The 21,404-nt window shown below is 46.2% G+C and overlaps 1 protein-coding gene across 5 annotated transcripts in view; it reads left to right on the forward strand.

Annotated features, from left to right (window-relative positions):
- AREL1 (apoptosis resistant E3 ubiquitin protein ligase 1) overlaps positions 1-21,404 on the forward strand; it is a 51,387-nt gene that overhangs the window by 10,951 nt on the left and 19,032 nt on the right. For 4 of the 5 annotated variants that reach the window (XM_055130515.1, XM_055130517.1, XM_055130516.1 and 1 more), the window contains exons 2-5: positions 10,600-10,897; positions 17,052-17,112; positions 17,836-18,062; positions 18,944-19,181. In XM_055130515.1, the coding sequence (XP_054986490.1) occupies positions 17,097-17,112; positions 17,836-18,062; positions 18,944-19,181 (481 nt within the window). In that variant the 5' untranslated portion in view covers positions 10,600-10,897; positions 17,052-17,096. The remainder of the gene's footprint in view (positions 1-10,599; positions 10,898-17,051; positions 17,113-17,835; positions 18,063-18,943; positions 19,182-21,404) is intronic. The other variant, XM_055130519.1, reaches the window with a different exon arrangement.

Here is a 21,404-nt window from a genome sequence, read left to right on the forward strand (position 1 = left end):
GTTCGATTCCCAGCATCCCCTATGGTCCCCTGAACACCGCCAGGAGTAATTCCTGAGTGCAGAGCCAGGACTAACCCCTGTGTATCGCCAGGTGTGACCCAAAAAGCAAAGAAAAAAAAAAGTAAAATTTATTGATTTTTATTGAATCATCATGAGATAAGAGCATTACAAAACTGTTCATGATTTTTTTTTTTTTGCTTTTTGGGTCACACCTGGCGATGCACAGGGGTTACTCCTGGCTCTGCACTCAGGAATTACTCCTGGCGGTGCTCAGGGGACCATATAGGATGCTGGGAATCGAACCTGGGTCGACCGCGTGCAAGGCAAACGCCCTACCCGCTGTGCTGTCGCTCCAGCCCCAAAACTGTTCATGATTGAGTTTCAGTCATACAGTGTTCCAACAGCCATCCCTCCACCAGTGCAGTTTCCCGGCACCAGTGTCCCTAGTTTCCCCCTCACCCTTCCCAACCCCCATATCATGGCTTTAAAAAAATACATATAGCCTTATACAGTTGTCAAAATTATTTAAATCAATTTACTGTTGTAAACTTTATTTCCTTAAAGCTAATCTTGACTAGAGATATTTGTTTTGGGTTTTTGTATGTGTATGTTGGGGGGGATGGATTTGGGCCATACCTAGCAGTACCCGGGGGTTGGTTACTCCCGACTCTGCATTTGAAGTCACTCACGGCAGTGCTCAGGGGACCATATGGGATGCCAGGGATTGGCAAGTTTGAGTCTTTTGCCAACACTCTAAAATTTGGAGGTCCTTTTCTTTTGCATTTCCAAATTTCCAAGTACTCCTTCGGTATTCTTAAGCTCAAGTGTGACAGAAATAGCTTATCTTTGCTTTCTTGGGGTTCTTGATACATCAGTATTCCTGGTTGAGAATTCAACCAGGTAGATTCTGGGAGTCAGAGATAGCTCAGTGGTTTAGGTCTTATGGTTTAGGGTATGACTCCTAGTATGAGCATTGCCACGAATAATCTCAGTACCACTTGGCATGACAACCCCTCTCCCCCCCACTCTGTGACACCCCAAAACATACAAACAAGACTCTGGAATTGCAGTGCTTGGTGTTTTTACTTATGAACTGGGTGGCTGTAGGCAAGTTATTTCAGCCTTCTGGGCCTCTTGTTTCCTAACCTGAAAAATATGGATAGTCATATGGGTAGCTGGTAGAGCTGCTGTGAGAATTAAGTGACAAGAGACAAAGTACTTCGAACAGAAAGTTCTAAATAAAGAATGACTCTAAGGAACAAATGGGGATGCATCTATTGACGGACCAGCAGCAGTTGCTTATCTGTTGCCAAGGTTTCCACTACAGATGCAAAAAAAAAAAAAGTGGCTTCACTTTCTGCCTCTTTGTGGCAGAGGGGGAGGGAGAGGGCGAGGGAGAGAAAGGGGAGGGAGAGGAAAAGGAGGGAGAGGGAGAGAGAGAAGAGAGGAGAAGCCAAGGGCCAGAGATAGAGTCCAGGTTTGCCTGTGTCCCATCCTGGTTCTGTCCCTGGCACCACATGTCCCAGGATCGCAGGGTGCAATTACAGGAGGTCCCTGAGCCCCTGAGAGGGGAGGCCGAGGTGATTCCCCGCACCGCAGGGACCCTGCAGCACTGCATCCTTGGGCCCTTGCATTGAACTGTTGCCCAACTAGGCCTTTGAGCACAGCTTTGGGGCCCCCAAACAAATTAAAAAAATAAAAAGAACAGGGGCTGGAGCGATAGCCCAGCGGCTAGGGCGTTTGCCTTGCACGCGGTCGACCCGGGTTCGATTCCCAGCATCCCATATGGTCCCCTGAGCACCGCCAGGAGTAATTCCTGAGTGCAGAGCCAGGAGTAACCCCTGTGCATCGCCAGGTGTGACCCAAAAAGAAAAAAATAAAATAAAATAAAATAAAAAGAACAAAACAAAAAAGTTGGTATTTTGGACTGTTACTGGTTTTATTTCCAAATGTATAGGGTTTTTTGTTTGTTTGTTTTGTTTTGTTTTCCTGGCATACCGGTTAGTCCTTCAGGTGCATGTAGCATCTTTGTCTGCTATGGGCTGGTCTTCTGTGATCTGGGCACAGACCAACATGATAACTTGGCAACCCAGCAGCTTTGTTTGCAGGAAGAGGCATCTCCCCTGAGGTACGCTCTTGTAATGACAAGTCACCTGGGTCTAGTTTTCAGTTTCAACCAGTTCCTCCCCTCGTGCTCCAGGTCTGGTTCCCCAGCTGAATTCTCCCTCCTCTCACTGCCTCTCTGTTTTTATCTGATGCAACTGAGGAGCAGTAGCTTGTCCAAGGTTCTTATGCAATCAGATTCATGCTATTGCCCGCAACCCTGTGTACTTTGAGCCGGTCACCCTAGTATGACCCCAGGTGAACTGCCCAGATCCTTTGCTTTCACAATGCTGAACTTGGCACCACTTTCTTACTTGGTACTTTTGTTTGTGCTGTGCTTGCTGGCTGAAGTACTAGTCCTCTTTGTTTTTCCCTGCCTTTCAGTGCTTACTCATTGTCAGTAACTGCTCTGTTTCTTCCGCGAAGACTTCCCCATTCTATTACTCCTCTCCTTCCTTTGCCTTTCACGGTCCTTTATTCCAGTACTCCACACTGCATTTTCTCTCTCCACCTTGAATGAAGTCTGCCAAGGTTAAGGAAACATACTTTAAAAAACAAAACAAAACAAAACCAAAATCCGAACCCTGTGACTTTAGCTTTTATCACATAATCTGGCATATAGGAAATACCTAAGAATTATTAGAGAATGAACCATAAAGAAGAACCTAAAGAGGTTGGTAGTGGGTCAGTTCTGGTGAATTTGCTAATAGCTTTTTTTTTTTTTAAAGTCTATACATTTGGCTAAGACATCTCGGGATGAGGGGAACATAAACATAATGGAAAGACAACTTAAAATGTGAGTATTTGGGATGGTCAGTGATGGAGTAATAGGATAGAAGTTGGGTGGGATCGGTTCAAACTTCCCAGCTCTAGTACCTTAGTGAAGGAGGACAGTGTGTGTGTATATATACACCTATACAGACACACACACACACACACACACACAGAGCCCCAAGCATATATTTTGCCTCAAGTACAAAATATGTGTGCCTACAATGAGAATATTCATCCATACTTTCTCTATGGAAACTTTTGCCTTTCTTGCATTCTGGATTGTCGTCTTTGAGTGCATTTTAATACTAAGGTACCTTTTCTCCTTACCCGCCACACTTCCCTAAGACCAGTTGCTCCAGGAACAGGGTTCGTTTATCCCCTGGCTGCTCACACTGCTGGCATGTCCCAGTGCCCGGAGTCCGGGAGTGTTGGACTGCGCCCCTCGTCTGCGATGGCAGTATTCTAAATTTCTGTGATTGGGAGATTGTCTACTCAGGAGTATTATGTCATGGAACTGAGGAGACTGAGCTCATCTTGTTCTGACTAACGAGGTTGTTCCTGGAAGGCTGCAGGCAGTTGGAGGCACCTCATTACCAGATCGCTGGGGACCAGCTGGAGAGAGTTCACAGAAGACCCACAGGAATGATTAAGAGACTGGGGGGGGGGGGCTGACTGATGAGGAAAGAACATAAATGTGAACCGTGTAACTTGGCTGAACAAAGATAGCGGGAATACACAACAGTACTAATGTCTCAGGAGTCTAAATGTATGGGGGAAGGTCATGTTAGGTGGGGTTTTAGCGTGGGGATGTAAACTAAGGAGAAATGGAAGTAGGTAGTCTGACTGGTGGTGTGCTTGCTTTCATGGACCTCCTTAGGTAGACCTCTCTAACTGGTGCTCACACCCGGCAGTGCACAGGGGTTACTCCTGACTCTGCAATCAGGAATCACCCCTGGCGGTGCTCAGGGGACCATATGGGATGCTGGGAATCGAACCCGGGTCGGCCGCGTGCAAGGCAAATGCTCTACCCGCTGTGCTATTGCTCCAGCCCTGGTGCTCCTTTTTAACTCATGTCACGGTTCATTTTTAAATTGATTTCCCTGAACTCATGGCTCTGCAGGTAGTTCATGAATGCCGGAGACTACAATTTTTTAAGTTTTTTATTGAATCACTGTGAGATCTATAGTTATAAAGTTGTTTATGATTGGCTTTCAGTTATATAATGTTCTAACACCCGAGCCTCTGTGGCAGACACACCCTCTCCCCCTCCTCTACTCTACCCCCTCTTTATCTCCCCCCTTCCCCCTTCTCTCCCCTTCCCTTCTCTCCCTTTTCTCCTCCTCTTATCCTCCTCTCTCCCTCTCCCTCCTCTCTCACCTTCTCTCTCTGTCTCCCCCTCTCTTTCCCTCTCTTCCGCTCTCTCCCTCTCCTTCCACACTCCCTCCCTCTCTGCTTCTCCCCCCTCTCTCTTTTTAAAAATTTTTTTAAATTTAATTTTTATTAGTGAATCACCGTGAGGTACAGTTACAAACTTGAGAACTTTCATGTTTGCATTTTGTTTACATCCCTCCACCAGTGCCCATTCTCCTCCACCAATGATCCCAGTATCCCTCCCACCACCCCCACTCCAACCCCCACCACCCCATCCTGCCTCTGCGGCAGGGCATTCCCTTTTGTTCTCTCTCCTTTTGGAAGTTGTAGTTTGCAATAGAGGTATTGAGTGGCCATCATGTTCTGTCTGTAGTCTAATTTTGGCACGCAGCTTTCAACCCGAGTGGGTCCTCCCAACATCCTCTACTAGGTGTTCCCTTCTTTATCTCAGCTGCCTTTCCCCAGTACGTGAGGCCAGTTTTCAAGCTGTGGGGCAGACCTCCTGGTTCTTATCTCTACTACTCTTGGGTGTTAGTGTCCCATTCTGCTACTTTATATTCCACAGATGAATGCAATCTTTCTATGTCTGTCTCTTTCTTTCTGGCTCATTTCACTTAACATGATACTTTCCATGTTGATCCGCTTATATACAAATTTCATGACTTCATTTTTTTTTAATTTTGCTTTTTGGGTCACACCTAGCAATGCACAGGGGTCACTCCTGGTTCATGGACTCAGGAATCACTCCTGGCGGTGCTCAGGGGACCATATGGGATGCTGGGATTTGAACCCGGGTCGGCCGTGTGCAAGGCAAACGCCCTACCCGCTGTGCTATCACTCCAGCCCCCTACTTCATCTTTTCTAACAGCTGCATAGTATTTCATTGTGTAGATGTACCAAAGTTTCTTTAACCATCCATCTGTTTTTGTCTCCCCCTCTCTCTTATTGGGCATTGTGGTTTGCAGTACAGACACTGAAAGGTTATCATGTGTATCACTTTCGCACGTTTCAGCACAGAGTTCTTGTCCAGAGTGATCATTTCCAACTCTCTGTGATAGGGGTCCCTTCTCTCATCTGACTGCCCTCCCCCTACTACTCCTTGTGGCAAACTTCCAACCATGGGCTGTCCTTCTGGCCTTTGTTTCTACTATCTTTGGGTATTGGTTGGAGATTATATTTTGTGGAAGGAGATATCTTCTTTAGCTCTGGCTTATTTTATGGAATTTGGTAGGTGATATTTGGCATTGCAGAGTGCTGCCATCGCCTCTATTTGAACCAGGATTCTGAGGTGGACTTTCATATGACAGTTTTCTTGACTTTTTAGAGTAGTACTTTAAAGTAGAGACTGAACCAGTAAAGGTTACTGTGTTAATTTCAGAAACCTGGATATTGTATTTGGTCCCTGGTGTTCTGGTGTTTTAGGAAATTATAGCCTTGGTGGAATGCAGGCATGATTGTAAGAAATACGTACTTTGGGAAATGATTTGTATAAAATTCCTAATTGAGGTAAGGGAAGCAAAAAGTTTTTATAAAACAGTTGAAATTAGCCAGAAGAAACATTTGTATAACATTGCAAGCTTTATAGCTCTTTTCCTAAGAGAGGATTAGAACCAGGAGAAAATTAATTTTAGGCTTTTAAAAAATTTATAAAAATGCATTCACTTATATAGAGCAACGATGCCGTTCTAAGGCTAAGGCCTATATACCAGAAATTGGTTAACATTTTTATAAATGATAACATTTTTATAAATTCATAGTAGTAAAACTTTGTGGGCTCTGCCATCTCCACTCGGCCTTGTAACACAGAAACAATCACAGATAGTACGCAAGTGAAGGAACTTGGCTGTGTTCATCCATCCTTTATAACCAAGCTTTTGTTGTCAAGAATGAGTAGGATGTGCTAAATGTCCTAAGGGCCGCCCATAATCTTTTGGGAGAGACTGAAAACAAGCAATTCTGCCTGTCCCTTTTTTTACTTTTTACTTATTATTATTTTTTTTTTTTTTGCTTTTTGGGTCACACCCGGCACTGCACAAGGGTTATGCACTCAGGAACCACTCCTGGTGGTGCTCAGGGGACCATATGGGATGCTGGGAATTGAACCCGGATCAGCCTTGTGCAAGGCAAACGCCCTAAACGCTGTGCTATCGCTCCAGCCCTGTCCCTTTTTTAAAAATGGGATTGGAGGATGTTCAGTCCCGGGGGCCTACTGCAGGCTCTCTGCTCAGGGGAGTGGGGAGTGTGGGTCTCAGGATTGAACTGGAATAAGCTGCGTGCAAGACAAATGCCTTACCTCCTGTACTATCTCTCTGGCCCTGCTTCTAATACATTCCAATAAATGCTATAATAGAAATCGCTTTACCGTCGGAGCTTCACCAAGGAGGAATGATCTGTCTGGAAATTGGACCAGACAAGGCATTGATACTTGAGTTGAATTTTTTTTTTTTTTTTGAGGTGGTGGAGCACACCTGGTGATGCTTAGGGATTACTCTTGGCTATGCACTCAGAACTTACTCTCGTCAGTGTTCAGGGAACTGAATAGGATGCTGGGGATTAAGCCAGGTTGGCCTCCTTCAAGGCTTGTGCCTTACTGTACAATCTCTCTGGCCCCTCGATCTTCAACTCGTAAGAGAGAATGAAGCATTGGGCTAAACATGGTAGTTCCTGATGGGGAATAGTAAAGATGATGGAACTGGGAATTAATTACTAGCCAGCCACAGAGCTGACCCATAAGATAAGTAAAAATAAAAGTTTAATAAATCCATTACCTTTGCCCAATTTTTAATAATCTTAATTCAAATGAAAGGTTAACTTGCTTATTCATTCTTGTGCTTATTTTAATTTAATTGGGGGGAGGCGCGACTCCCCAGTAGTGGTGCTCTGGTGCTCTAGACCTGAGTGGTGCTCAGCTAAGCAATCTGGTAGTCCAGTGGTAGAACTCAGGGATGCTGCTCAGGCCCTGCTGTGCTGGGAATTACCTGACCACCCTAGTGATGCTTGGTGGTCCACCTGGGATGTCTAAGAAGATACAGAGTGCTGGTGACCTGAGTTAGCTGCATGCAAGGCTGTGCTTTAACCTCTCTAAAAATCTCCCCAGCCCTGCAGTCCCTTTTTGGGGAGTTTGTTTTTGTATTTGTGCCACACCTGGCAATATTCAGGGCTAAGTCCTGGCTCTGTACTCAGGAATTTACTCCTGGCAGTGCTCCGGGGACCATATGGGATGCCCGAGATTGAATCCAGGTTGGCCACGTACAAGACAAGTGCCCTACCCACTGTACTGTCTCTCCACTCCCTCAATCCCATTATTAATTATTATTATTAATTTTTTGTGAGAGATTTTTCCCGAAGGTGTTCAGGAAGGTCTAGGGGTCCCTCCTAGTGATTCTAGTTTATTGTGTGTGTGTGTGTGTGTGTGTGTGTGTGTGTGTGTGTGTGTGTGTGTGTGTTGAAGGGGGCACACCCAACAGTGCACAAGACTTATTCCTGGCGGTGTTCATGGACCCATATGAGGTACCAAGGAGCAAGCCAGGTTTGACTGCGTGCAGGACAAGTACCTAGCCCCTGGACTATCTCTCTGGGCCGTGTGAATTCTGGCCAGCCCAGTTGGTGGTTCACTGTGAGGGCCCAAGGATGCATTGCTGCTCAGGCCCTGAGGTGCACAGGATGCCCCAGCAGAGCTCAGAAGCATCCAGAACTGCAGTGCTTGGGCGGCCATGTGGTGCTGGGCATCAGACCAGGTCCACCACATGCAAGGCATGTGCCGTAACTCCTGTACTATTCTGTTTTTCTCCGTTCCATTTATTTCTGTTGTTTTGTTTGTTTTGGGGCCACGCCTCAGTGCTGAGAGAGGTTATTCTTGGCTTTGCACTCGGAATCACTTTGCACTCGGGAATTACTCCTGGTGGTGCTTAGGGGACCATAGGGATGCCAGGGATCGAACCCCCAGGTCAACTATGTGCAAGGCAAACGCCCTTCCCACTGTACTGTCACTCAGGCCCTCATTTCTTTTTTTTTAGGGGGAAAACAAAAAAGGTCCCTAAAAGTATTTGTTCTTAAGAAATAGGAACTATTTTATGTCCTTGTATCATTAAGAATGTAGGCAACACTGAAAGGTACAAGCATAAAATTAAAAGTTTTTATAATTCATCACCAGGAGATGGCCACAGTCACCATTTCTGTTTTTTTTTTTTTTTCCAGTTTTCTTTACTGTTTTCATTTGAAAAGTTGGGCTCATAGTGTATAAATAATTTTGTGCTTTTTAAATTTAACATTTTATTTGGGAACACTGCCCTGTGTTACTCCTTAGAAGTGTCATTTATTTTGAATGCTCCTATAGCATTCTAAGGATTTCTTAAAGTTTACGTAACTGTTCTCTCGTTTGTGGATCCTTTAAGTTGGTTCCAATTGCTAGTTGACCTGGGTTTTGGCTCTTGTGTTTGGCAAGTCCATCATCATATTTTAAAGTAAGTACATAGACTGATTTATTTTTAATTATAAAAGATTGCCAGCTTCCTTGATCTTCTGGCCTTCTCTCGTTCTCTTCTGCTCTTGTTAGCATTTTGTATTTTCTTTCTTGGTTTCCCACGGCTGAGCGCGGTGGAGCCGTGGATCCTGAGTCCGGGTTGCCTGGCTTAGACTCGGCTTTACTGAGTATCATGTGTAGTCTTGAGACAGTGTTGGGGAGAGCGTCGCAATTTTCTCATCTGTGAAATAGGGCTAGTTTTACCTGTGTCTTGGGGTTGTGGGCTGATGCTTAGGAAGCACCAGTAGTTCCTGTCCTGTGGTTACAGACTCTTCATTTAATGATGGCTTAAGCTTTTCTTGCCTTATTGTGCGAGGTATCAAACTCCGGGCCTCACTAATATTAGGGAGGCATGTGCTCAGCCACTGAGCTGCTGCCCTGCGCCTGGTTATTTTATTAGCAGGATTGTACATGCCTGCTCTAACCTCCTTTCCGTTACTTCCAATTCATGAATATTTGAGCACCCGACTGACTTTACTGGTCCAGTGACTTTTATCACCTCCCCCCACAGAAGCAAGTCTTCCTGTTTTAAAGGTAAAACTAGCAGTTCTGTCACCTTGTAGGGATGTATACGGGGCACGAAGGGCGTGCTTTAATTGCCTCCCCTTTCCAGCTGAATAGTACTGTCTTCGAGACGTTAGAAGGCCCGCTGTGATGTGGCCCCAGTAACTTTTCATCGAGTTCTCATCACCTTGTTCCCAGACCCTGTTCCCCAGCCCCCTTAAAGTGGGACAGGGTATGTGATAGTGATGAGGTTCACTTCCTGGGGGGTGGGAGGGTCTGATATACACCCAGCAGTGCTCAGGGCTTACTCGTGTTGGTACTGATATGTAGGGATCACTTCTGGCAGGACTTGGGAGACCCCTGTAGGGTGCTGGGGATTGAACCCAGCTTGATCCATGTGCAAGGTAAGTGCCCTACCCACTTACAGTTCTCTCTCACTGGCCTGTGAGGTTCATTTAAAAAATTTATTCATTTGGTGTTCGGGCCGTGCCTGGTGGGGCTCAAGACTTAACTCCTGGGTAAGTGCTCAGGGATCACTCCTGGTGGGGTTTGGGGGACGATGTGGTGCTGTGGATTGAATCTGGGTCAGCTGCGTGCAATAGCAAGTCCTACACACTGTACTATTGTTCCAACCCTAAAATTTACTCTAAAATTTCCCATTTTCTTTTGTTGTTGGCGTTGGCGGGGTTCATATGGCCGGTCGTAATGCTCTTTAGGGCTCACACAGTTTGCTGTGAGGCTTGTACATTTGGTTGTGCTTCATCGTGGGCACCAGGCATCTCAAAAAGCATTGCCACCCAGGGGTTACCCTCAAGCATATGAAGGTAGTACCAGGCAGTGAACGCAAGCTTTGTGTCTGCAAGGCAGACACACTGAGCTATCCCTGGGCCCGGATTCACTGTGGGAGTCTGTGCTCTAGTTTGCTGCTCCTGAAGGGCTGGGATGAACCGTGGTGCTCAGACTCCTTCTGGGGAGTGGCACAGTTCCAGAGACAAGATTGCCACTCAGCACTTCCTGTGGCAGGAGGAGCTGTTAAAAGTTTTCGTTGGGGGGCTAGAGAAATAGTACAGCAGTAAGGTGCTTGCCTTGCCTACCCAGGTTTGATCCCCGGCACCCCAATATGATCACCTGAGCACTGCCAGGAGTGATCCCTGAGTGCCGCAAGGTTTGGCCCAAAAACAAAAAGGGTTTTCCCTAGGAAAGCTTGGTCAAGGTTTACCAACTTTTTTTGTGTCTTAAGGTTTCCACTACCTTTTCTATCCCCTCTTGATTCTGGGGATTCACTTCGGTAATAAAATATTCCATTGTCTCTTTTCCCTTTGTAGGGTAGCCAAACAGATACAACCTTCGGTAATTAATTGCATCCGGCACAAGAGATGATATATTTGAGATGATCTATTTGCCGGCTCGATTTCTCCACGGTGGAAGTCATCCAGTTCCTTCCAGAAACAGTTCCTTGCTTCCGTGACTCACCCGAAGTGAAGGTCTGATGGACAGACATTTTCCGTCAACATTGCGGCTGTTTTCTTTTATGTGGAAGGTGGGAGACAAGGCCACCCATTACCTGCTTTGGTGACTAGCACTGTGCCACTCCGTTCTCGGAACATGGGCCCTCGTTTAAAGGTAAGAGCCTCGTCGGGGCCAGAGAGAGCTGTGCGCGAGTTCTGCAGCCTGGGGGTCCATCCCTGCCCTCTGATGGCGGCACCCCCCAAGCACAGACTTGGGAGCAGCCTTCAGAAATGCTGCGTGTGACCCCAAAACAAAGACAGAAGCAAATCCCCGAAATTAACTTGTTTGGAAAGTAGAATGTGGACTCGGTGATGAGTTTCTGCGCCTCTTCAGTTATGGATAGCTGTTACAGTGCGCCGTGCATTGACTTGGCTTTGCCTCCCAACAGGACAACTTTCAGTATGAAGAAATTAGTTCTTTCTTTCTGGGAAATGACTATTAACAATTTGGCAGCAATTGAACAATTTAGCAGTACTAAATTTATTTGGTATTGTAATTACAAAGAAATATTTTTGCCTCCCCAGTGGTGATTATTGGGTGCTCGCTTTCTCCCTCTCTCCTTCCCTCCCTCCTTCCTTCCATCCTTCCTTCCCTCCTTCCTTCCATCCTTTCTCCCCTCATTCCTTTCCTCCTTCCTTCCGTCCTTCCTTCCCTCATTCCTTCCCTCCTTCCTTCTGTCCTTCCTTCCCTCCTTCCTTCCATCCTCCCTTTTCTTCCTCCCTCCCTCTCTCCTTCCCCACCTCCTCCGTATCCCAGGGCGCTCAGGGCTTACTCCTGGCTGTGCAATCAGGGGTCACTCCTGGTAGTGTGGTGTTCAGGGGACTACATGAAGTGCCAAGGATTGACCCCCAGCCTGACTGTGTGCCAGGTAAAGGCTCTGCCCTTTGTACATGCCTCCAGCCTCGCAAACTTGATGGTAGTTAAATTGGCAGTGCGGCCTGAGAGCCCGGTGCTCAGCCAGCATTGCTGGGTGCCACCAAGGCCACCTCTGGTGCTGCTGTGCAGGGGTGGGGCTTGAGTATGTGGTGCTGGGGATCGAACTTGGGACATTGTATGTGGGAGCGTGTACTCTGGGCCCTAAAATTGTAAGTCTTTATTCTTAAAAAAATAAAGGAGAAAGCAGCTATTTTGTTTTGTTTTGTTATTTGGGCAGTGCTCCGGCATCACTCCTGGTTCTGTGCTCAGGCATCACTCCTGGCAGGGCTCAGAGATGAAATCTGGGTCAGCCACTTGCCAGGCAAGTGCGTACCCGCTATACTATCTCTGGCCTGCATTCCTTTTTACTTTATTTTAGTTTCAAAAAATTAAAAAGGAACCACAAATGTTTATATTCCTAATTTTAGCCTTATGGTGAGATTCTTCAGAGTAAAATTGGGTAATATATTTCATACCTTTATCTTTCTTCTTTCATTTGCGGGGGGGGGCATGCCCACTGGTGCCCAGGTCGTGCCCCTGGCTCTATACTCAGGGGTCCCTCCTGGCATGGCTCAGAGCATTTGGGTGTGAGGGATCTAGAGAGCCTGTGGTCTGCGTGCAAAGCCAGCGCCCTGTCCACTTGGCTCTCTCTAGCCTTTTTGACCTCTCACACTGTTTACCCCTCCAGTAGTTGGTCCTTGAGAGGTGCAGATTTGAGCTGCATGGCTTAATTGGACCTGGGTTTTTTCTAGCCTTAGTTCCACTTTTGTATATTCCACCAACTTTGAATGAATGTTCACTGGTTAATCCCCGATTTTGTAACCTATACATACGGGGTCAATGCTAAGTTACGCAATTTTTATTGTGCCCTAACTCCCACATTATTCCTATAACTCCATCAAAGTTTTCATGATTCACGATTTCTATAAAATTATTAACATTGAGCTTCAAAGTTAGACAGGAACTGAAGACATAGCTCTGTGTTTGTTTTTTTTTTTTGGCTCTGGATATGTCTTTTTTTTTTTTTTTTAAATTTTATTGAATCACCATGAGACTGTTACAGGCTTTCATGTTTGGGTAACAATCACACAATGATCCAACACCCATCCCTCCACCAGTGCACATTCCCCACCAGCTCTGTTTCTTAATATGTGGGAGATGTCTAACAGTTTCACTTTCCTATGCCCAACTTTTTTTTTTAATCTATATAATGAGTATAATAGTGTTTATTTCACCAACTTGTTACGGGGATAGTCATTTAAGGAAGCTAGCACGAAGAGCCAGTGGTGCAGGGTTTGGCCAGTGGCAAGTGAATCAATAAGGAATGATGAGTTACTACTGATTTCTGCGAGGTTAGAGTATTGCAGTTTGTTGAATCATATTAGGTCTGGAACACTAAAGAGATATGCTTAGAAAGAAGCAAAATACATAATCGAATTGTGTGAAGTAGTGTGGTGGGGACTTAGCACCCTGCCTCTTCGTGCTTGATTTAGACTTGGGAAGAAATCCAGAATCACTTTATGAAGATGTGTGAGTCTCAGGAGAGTGCTATAGAAGCTGTTGAAGAAAAATAAGGCTTAAGGAAGATTAAACCGTAAAATTGGATACCATGTCATGCTTGAGAGCTTATGACCTTAGTGTGGTTAGTTGAATGCACACATAGAACTGAAATTCAGTGGTAACTTTTTTTTTTTTTGGCTTTTTGGGTCACACTCCGAGATGCACAGGGGTTACTCCTGGCTCATGCACTCAGGTATTAACTCCTGGCGGTGCTCAGGGGACCATATGGGATGCTGGGAATTGAACCCGGGTTGGCCGCGTGCAAGGCAAACGTCCTACCCGCTGTGCTATTGCTCCAGCCCCTCAGTGGTAACTTTTCATCTGAAGAACTTAAATAACTCTGGCTCAAGTGGATAGAGAGAATAGAGGGCTCCAGAAAAATTATTTCTAAAAGGAAGGTCCTGAGTAACATTCCTTATCCTTAGGCTTCTAGACAAAGAGGTCAGATATGACTCCATTCAGCATTTTATTACTATTTACTTCTAATACGGTTAAAATTTACATGCTAGGGGCCGGAGCGATAGCACATCGGGTAGGGCGTTTGCCTTGCACGAGGCCGACCCGGGTTCGATCCCCGGCATCCCATATGGTCCCCCAAGCACTGCCAGGAGTAATTCCTGAGTGCAAAGCCAGGAGTAACCCCTAAGCATCACTGGGTGTGACCCAAAAAGCAAAAAATAATAATAATAATAATAAAATAAAATTTACATGCTATATACAATTATCTTGAGTGCTGTTTTTTTGTTTGTTTTTGGGCCACACTCAGTGATGCTCAGGGGTTATTCCTGGCTCTGCATATAGGAATTACTCCTGACAGTGCTCAGGGTGTTGTATTGGGTGCCAGGGATTCCAACTTGGTTTGGCCACATGCAAAGCAAGCACTCTCTCTGCTGTACTCTCTCTCCAGCCCCTGTAGACAACTTCCCTGAAAACTAGTTTTTACTCTGAAATGGCCCCCTGCATGTAGAACACACCCTCAACCCTTAGAGTTTTCTCTCCAGCTTCAGTTTCAGTCTTGGTGTGGGAAGTTGTATTGAAGGCTTCTCTCACCAAAGGCAGTGGTGCCATGATTAAATTGATTAAATGATTAAATTGCAATGCTTTAACAGTCACGAGGATACCAAAACCAAGATAGGTCGCAGTTGCACCTCTGAGCTTCTCACTTTCTCCTTCTCAGCTGCCTCTCACAGAAAAGACAGTTGCCAAAGTCAGAACAGGAATTCCTCCGGTTCTCGTGCCTGTGTGGTAATACTCTTATTCTTTCAAGGAGCAAGAGTTGGGCCCAGAGTGATAGCACTGTGGGTAGGGTGTTTGCCTTGCATGTTGATCCCTGGCATCCCATATGGTCTGGTCCAGCCAGGGCAACACCAGGAGTAATTTCTGAGTGTAGAGCCAGGAGTAAGCCCTGAGCATCGCCAGGTGTGACCCAACAAGCAGAACAGACAAAACAAAGAGCAAGAGACCATCCTGTGGCATCAGCCACGTAGACTTCATCTTTTGCTGACTGCTACAACTTTGCTAAGGACCAAACTGCCTGGCATTTGGCTTAGACGAGCTACTGAATTTGGTCCCATCAAGTTCTGTAGCACACCTTGAAAGGCGCAGATAGATATTTTCTGAGATGTTAGGGCTTTTATGCTAAGGGTCCCAAGAAGATGGAATACTTGTTTAGGAAGGAGGTTTAGTAGTTGTGATCCCAAATTGGGGTCTGTTTTGTTTTTACAACATGAGCCCCTTTGGGGGCAGCTTCATTGACATGTATTGGAGTGTCATTGTTCCCTCTTTCTTGGTAGGACTTTAGACTTTAGTCTGAATAGGGATTTCTTTGAAACTTGGCACAGCCACTTTTTTTTTTTTTTTGATATGGCCACTTTCATATGGTCAGTTTACCTACTCTCTGGATTCCACTTGGCATTTGTCATAATGGAACTTAGGTATATTTTCTGTCTCAGTTTTTTCCAGTATAGTTAAACATAAACTCACATCTTGGTTTTTTTTTCGGTTTGTTTGTTTTTTTAAAGTTTTTTTTTAGCTTTCTCCCAAATCTGAGTTTAGAAATTTTCTGCTATTTAGTCTCTAATATTCTAGTGCTGGTAAAAAGCATTAATTTTTTTTTTTTTTTTTTGCTTTTTGGGTCACACCTGGCGATACACAGGGGTTACTCCTGGCTCTGCACTCAGGAATTACTCCTGGCGGTGCTCAGGGGACCATATGGGATGCTGGGGGTCGAACCCGGGTCGGCCGAGTGCAAGGCAAACACCCTACCCGTTGTGCTATCGCTCCAGCCCCCGGTAAGAAGCATTAAGATGGTAGTAATCTTATGACTTAAAAGAAAGAATGAATGTAATGCATTAGAGAATGGAGAGCGTATTTAGCTTATTCTAAGGTCAAACCCAGTGACAAGGGCCAAAGAGATTGCTCAACAAGCTAGAGCACATGCATTGTATGCAGGAGGCCTGAGCTTGGTATATAGTGCCGTGTGGTTCTCTGATCACCAGCAGGTGTGACCCCGAAGCACCAAGCCAGGTGTAGCTCCTGTGTACTGCTGGGTATGACCCCAAAACAAAACAAAACAAAAAAGAATAAATAAAAAGTACAAATTCAGGGGCTGGAGTGATAGCACAGCGGGTAGGGTATTTGCCTTGCATGCGGCCGACCCGGGTTTGATTCTCAGCATCCCATATGGTCCCCCGAGCACCGCTATGAGTAATTCCTAAGTGCATGAGCCAGGAGTGACCCCTGTGCATTGCCGGGTGTGACCCAAAAAAAAGAAAAAATAATAAAGGTACAAAAAAAAAAACCGTACAAATTCAGTATGTAAAGCATAAGTATTGACGCATTACAGTTTTCCTTGGGTGCTTCAGATGAGTGATGAATATTGAGCTTATTCTAGAAACAAATTTAGTAACAATGCAAGTTTCTCTTCAGATTCTGGCTTCTGTTTGAACTGTTCTGACCTAGAACATCATTCAGGATGCAAAGTACGTTCTGTTCCTTTTGTTCCTCTCGTTGGCCTTTATGCTGAACTCATCTTCCACTAGATCCGTTGCTTTGCCTGATCGGTAACAGCGTGAGCAGCTTCTCTGACATGCCCACTGCTCCTGATTTGGGAAGACCTAGGGCTTATTTTAATTGTATAATACCAGTGTGGTGATGATGATAATACTTGCTTTAAAAATCTACATTTTACATAACTCTTTCTTCTTGATGAATTACTTCCAGAAGGGGAGAGCGATTCCATTATCTTCTGTGCTTGCGTTAATTAGCACAGCTTTGCTTGGGGGAGGCAGACCGTCTTGGAGGTCCTGGCTCTAAAGAGATGGAAGCCGTGTCGTTGCATTTTGTAATTAGCAATAAAGCAAATGGCTGTTTGTGGTATTCCGAGGGGATTGGGAGGTTAGAAGGCTTTAAGGAGCGGGGGGAGGCCATTTGTTTCACTGTTGTAGCCCCTGTCAGGCTAAAGAGAGGACGGGGTAGTGAGGCTAAGGTGGTGGCTCAAGGGCTGTGCTCTATTCTGTCTCTGAGAGGTCTGTGCAAGAGAACTGGAGAGGAAAACCAAGCAAGGTTTGGGGCTGGAATGATAGTACCATGGGTCGGGTGCTTGCCTTGCATGTAGCTGACCTGGGTTTCATCTCCGGCACCCCATATGGTCTTTCCCCTGAGCCTACCAGGAGTGATCCCTGAGCACAGAGCCAGTAGTAAGCTAGTAAGTGTAAGCTCTGAGTACTTCGGGGTGTGGCCCAAAAGCCACAACAAACGAATAAAACAAAACTAAGCAAGTTTTCTTTTGCAGCTGCAGCTGTGATCCTCGGCTGTCTGTGGGCTTCGAAGGGACCTGATGTTTTACGTTATTGGTATGTTGTGGCGAAAACTCACTTTGTTATCTTTTTGTTGCCTCCTTGTCTATTCCCTTTCCCCCTGAAAATAGAAGTAAAAATATTTCCACTTGTGCCAGAGCGTACCTTCACAGAATTGGCAGAGAAACTTAACTCATTTTGGGAAATATTTATTGCGTTATTTATAGTCGGTGTCAGACACGATTTCCTGCCTAGTCAAAGTCAAATAGGGCAAAAGTCTGCCTTTAAGGAGTTCGTAACATGACGGGTAGCTGGCCGAGGTGGGGGAAATATATTAATCGGTAAGTAGGAGTTTAAGGGCACCCTGAAGGGGGCCCCTCAGACCTCTCTGCACGGACAAGGGAGAAGGCTTCCTACAAGAGGGAATGGAACCCACAGTTCTTTCTCTGAGAACCCAGCATAGGCTGTTATCTGTGGCCCGTGGTATAGAGCAAGGATTAGCAAGCTTTCTCTATGGGGCCAAAGAGCCATTGTTTTTGGCTCTGTCTCTGTGGCAGCTGTTGAACTCTGTCAGGTCAGGACAAAGTGGCCCTCGATGATTGTGAATGAATGGGTAAGATCTTGGTCCCATGGACCTTCCTAGAAAAGGGCCCTGCTGGGGTTTGGGCCCAGATGGTCCATTCCGATCGTGTTATAGTAGTTCCTCTCTGCACCCTCCGAAGTGTCGGCCCCGACGGTGCGATGTAAACTGGCGGGTGGTGTGTTCTCTCTTTTACCCAGGCGGAATCACAGTGTCTGTGGTTGCATTCTTCTTCACAATTAAGTTCCTCTTTGAGCTCGCCGCCCGCGTAGTCAGCTTCCTCCAGAATGAGGACCGTGAGCGGCGAGGGGACCGGACTATCTATGACTACGTGCGGGGAAATTACCTGGATCCCCGGTCATGCAAAGTCTCCTGGGATTGGAAGGACCCCTATGAGGTGGGCCACAGCATGGCCTTCCGAGTGCATGTAAGGGAACGTTTCTGTCTCCGTACCCATTGGGGTTTCTCGGTCATTTGCTTTCCGGAGCCCGCTCAGTTGCTGGCCTAGAGGGTTAAGCTTTTATTTCCCCTCGTATTTCATCCCGCCTAGGAACGTGGGAATTGTTCACGCTTGAGGTCACACATTGATCATTTTGGCTTAATAGGTGCTTCTTTTCGAAGATGTGTATAGTTTAGTGTTAACCTTTTCAAAATGAACATATTACTGAAAAGAGTCGGCGTTATAGACTGGGGGCTGACCAGACCAGTCTGAGGCCCAAGTCGGGCCAGCTCCCTGTCTGGCCAGGACGCAGCCACACCCTTTGCATCTTCCCGTGTTGACCGTGCTTTTGTGCCCAAGGTAGTGAGCCACAGCCAAGTGGCTGCACAGGGGCCCCAGAGCCAACACACGTGGCCTCTTGGGCCCTTTACGGAACACGCGCTTCCCCTGAGGTCATTTCTCCACTGCGGCACTCCGCTTCACTTCTCCAGAACCCCGTGGAGTCAGCCAGTGGAACCCCCTGACTTCTCACATCTGTCCTGGCAGTATCACATAATTTAAAAAGGGCTGGTAACGACAGGGGAGGCCGCATTTGTAGTTCAGAAATGTCAGGTCAAAGTGGATTTAGTGGCACTTTATCCCTGTTAGGATAAATAACAGTTATTTATCCTAACAGGGTTAGGATAAGGTTAAATAACAGTTTCTTTGACACCTCGAAAAATTTGTTGCTCTCTGGGATACTGTGAACCGCACCGTGGGAGCAGGTGGGAACGGGGCTTTACTGGTTACTGCCTCTCTCCCGGCACTCGCTGGCGTTGGATGTCCTCCTGCTGTTTACTTGTGTGTGTGTTTGTGTCTTCCCGCTGCAGTTATTCTACAAGAACGGGCAGCCTTTCCCCGCACATCGGCCCGTGGGACTGAGAGTTCACATCTCTCACGTGGAGCTGGCAGTGGAAATCCCAGTGACCCAGGAAGTCCTCCAGGACCCCAGTTCCAACGTGGTCAAGGTGGCCTTCACTGTCCGCAGGGCCGGGCGCTACGAGATCTCTGTGAAGCTTGGCGGGCTGAATGTGGCCTATAGTCCCTACTACAAGATCTTCCAGCCTGGTACTTCCCTTTTTTTCCCTCCTCCTTTCCTGTCCATCACTTCCTCCTTGATCTTTTTCTTTAACAGCTCATTGATATTAATTTACATGCCGTAGAATTCATCTATTTAAAATACACAATTTAATGTTTTTTTGTTTTGTTTCAATGTTTAGTCCTGCCACAGGCATCACGGCCAGCTTTAGAAAATCCCCACCAAAGCAAACCTGTCCCCATTAGAACAGGACTCCCCATGCTCTCCCAGACCTTGCAGCCACGGGCAGCCTCCAGTTCACTGACTCTGGAGTACCCTGGGCCTTTCATAGAAGTCTAGTCACATAATTCATGACCTGGGGCTGGAGAGGAGTGGAACAGGAAGGCGTTTGCCTTGAATGCAGCCAATCCAGGTTCGATCCCTGGCACCCACATTGTCCCCCAAGCCCCACTAGGAGTGATCCTGAGTGCAGAGCCAGGAGTTAGCTGCTCAATCAAAAAAAAAAAATAAGTGAACTTTTGTGGCTGACTTACTTTTCTTAGTGTAATGATTTTATTTAATATATACATACATCCACACACATCTAGTGTATGATATATATGTGACATGTGTGTATATATGTGTACACATATATACATACATATATACACACACATATACATATACATGTGTGTGTATATATGTAATTGTGTGTGTGTGTGTGTGTCTGTTGGTTTGTGGGTATGGGTGTAGGTGTGGTGCTAGGAATAGTATAATGCCTTTAAGGTTCATCCGTAATTCGGGTTAGCCTCCCTCATTCCCTCCATCTTTTCTTTCCCCTCCTCTCCTTTTTCCTGCCTTCCTGTGCATTATGCATGCTGTTTAATACCTGCCACAGAGTGTCAATATTCTTCCACCACTGTCCCCAGATCTCTCATCCCATACCCCTGCTCCCACTTAGCAGACTTAGTTCTGAAGGCAGAATCTTGGGGTTTGCATTCATTTTCCATTGCCCTGTATTTCTTTATATCATCAAATAATATTCCATTTATGGACATGCTACTTTTGCTTATTATTGTCCCTCCCTCCCTCCCTCCCTCCCTCCCTCCCTCCCTCCCTTCCTTCCTTCCTTCCTTCCTTCCTTCCTTCCTTCCTTCCGTCCTTCCTTCCTTCCTTCCCCTTTCCTTTCCCTTCCTCCTTCCCCCCTCCTTCCCTCCCTCTCTCTCTTTCTCTCTTTTTTCTTCCTTCCTTCCTTCCTTCCTTCCTTCCTTCCTTCCTTTCTTTTTCTTTCTTTCTTTCTTTCTTTCTTTCTTTCTTTCTTTCTTTCTTTCTTTCTTTCTTTCTTTCTTTCTCTTCTTTCTCTTTCTTTCTTTCTTTCTTTCTTTCTTTCTTTCTTTCTTTCTTTCTCTTCTTTCTCTTCTTTCTCTTTCTTTCTCTCCCTTTCTCTCTCTCTCTCTCTCTCTCTCTCTCTCTCTCTCTCTCTCTCCTTTCTTTCTCTTTCTTTGAGGTCCTACCTGGTGGTGCTGGGGGCGTTCTCCTGGCTCAGTTCTGGGTTTTTCCCCCCTGTGCTCAGGGAGAGCTGGTGCTGAGGATGAATCTAGACCCCTGTCTGTACAGCATGTGCTCCAGCCCTTTGAGCATCTCTCCAACATTTTTCCTCTCTGCCAGCTGATAGGCTCCTGCCAAGGGATGCTGCTGTGAGTATCGGCGTGTGGGCCTTTATGCGGCCAGTTGTCTTCTGCTTCTCTAGTGGAGATGCTGGGTCAGTAGCTCACTTAGTTCTTAGAGATAGGTGTGCCAGAATAGACCAGATAAATTCTCAGTTTTGAAACCTTTTCCAGTAAAAGCACCTTGACCCTAATTCCAGCATTTCTGCCAAAGTGTTTTACTTCTCCCTGAAGAGTGTCTGCCCAAGCCTTTGGTATCCAAGAATCGTGGCCTTTATCTCGACCCTCCCACCCCCACTCCCTGACAGATGCTCACTGACTTTGAAGCCTAAAAATAGCATCTCTGACTCCTGCTCCGTTTCTGTTCAGCGTGTGAGCGCCTGTGTCCTAGTGCCCCGCCTCTGCTCCCTTCTCAGGGCGGCACTGGGGACACGCAGGAGGACCTTGGCGGGTTTGCGAGTCAGACCGCCGTCAGAGGGGCCTTAGGATTGATTCCTTTTGCTCTCCTGGGTTCAGTTTTCATTCTCCTCAAGTGGGATGACTTGAGCCGGTGCCCCCCAAGGCCTCTCCCGCCCCATGTTTCTCCGTTGCTTCAGTGCCTCGCCC

This window comes from Sorex araneus, chromosome 3 (assembly GCF_027595985.1).
Source record: "Sorex araneus isolate mSorAra2 chromosome 3, mSorAra2.pri, whole genome shotgun sequence".
Classification (NCBI taxonomy): domain Eukaryota; kingdom Metazoa; phylum Chordata; class Mammalia; order Eulipotyphla; family Soricidae; genus Sorex; species Sorex araneus.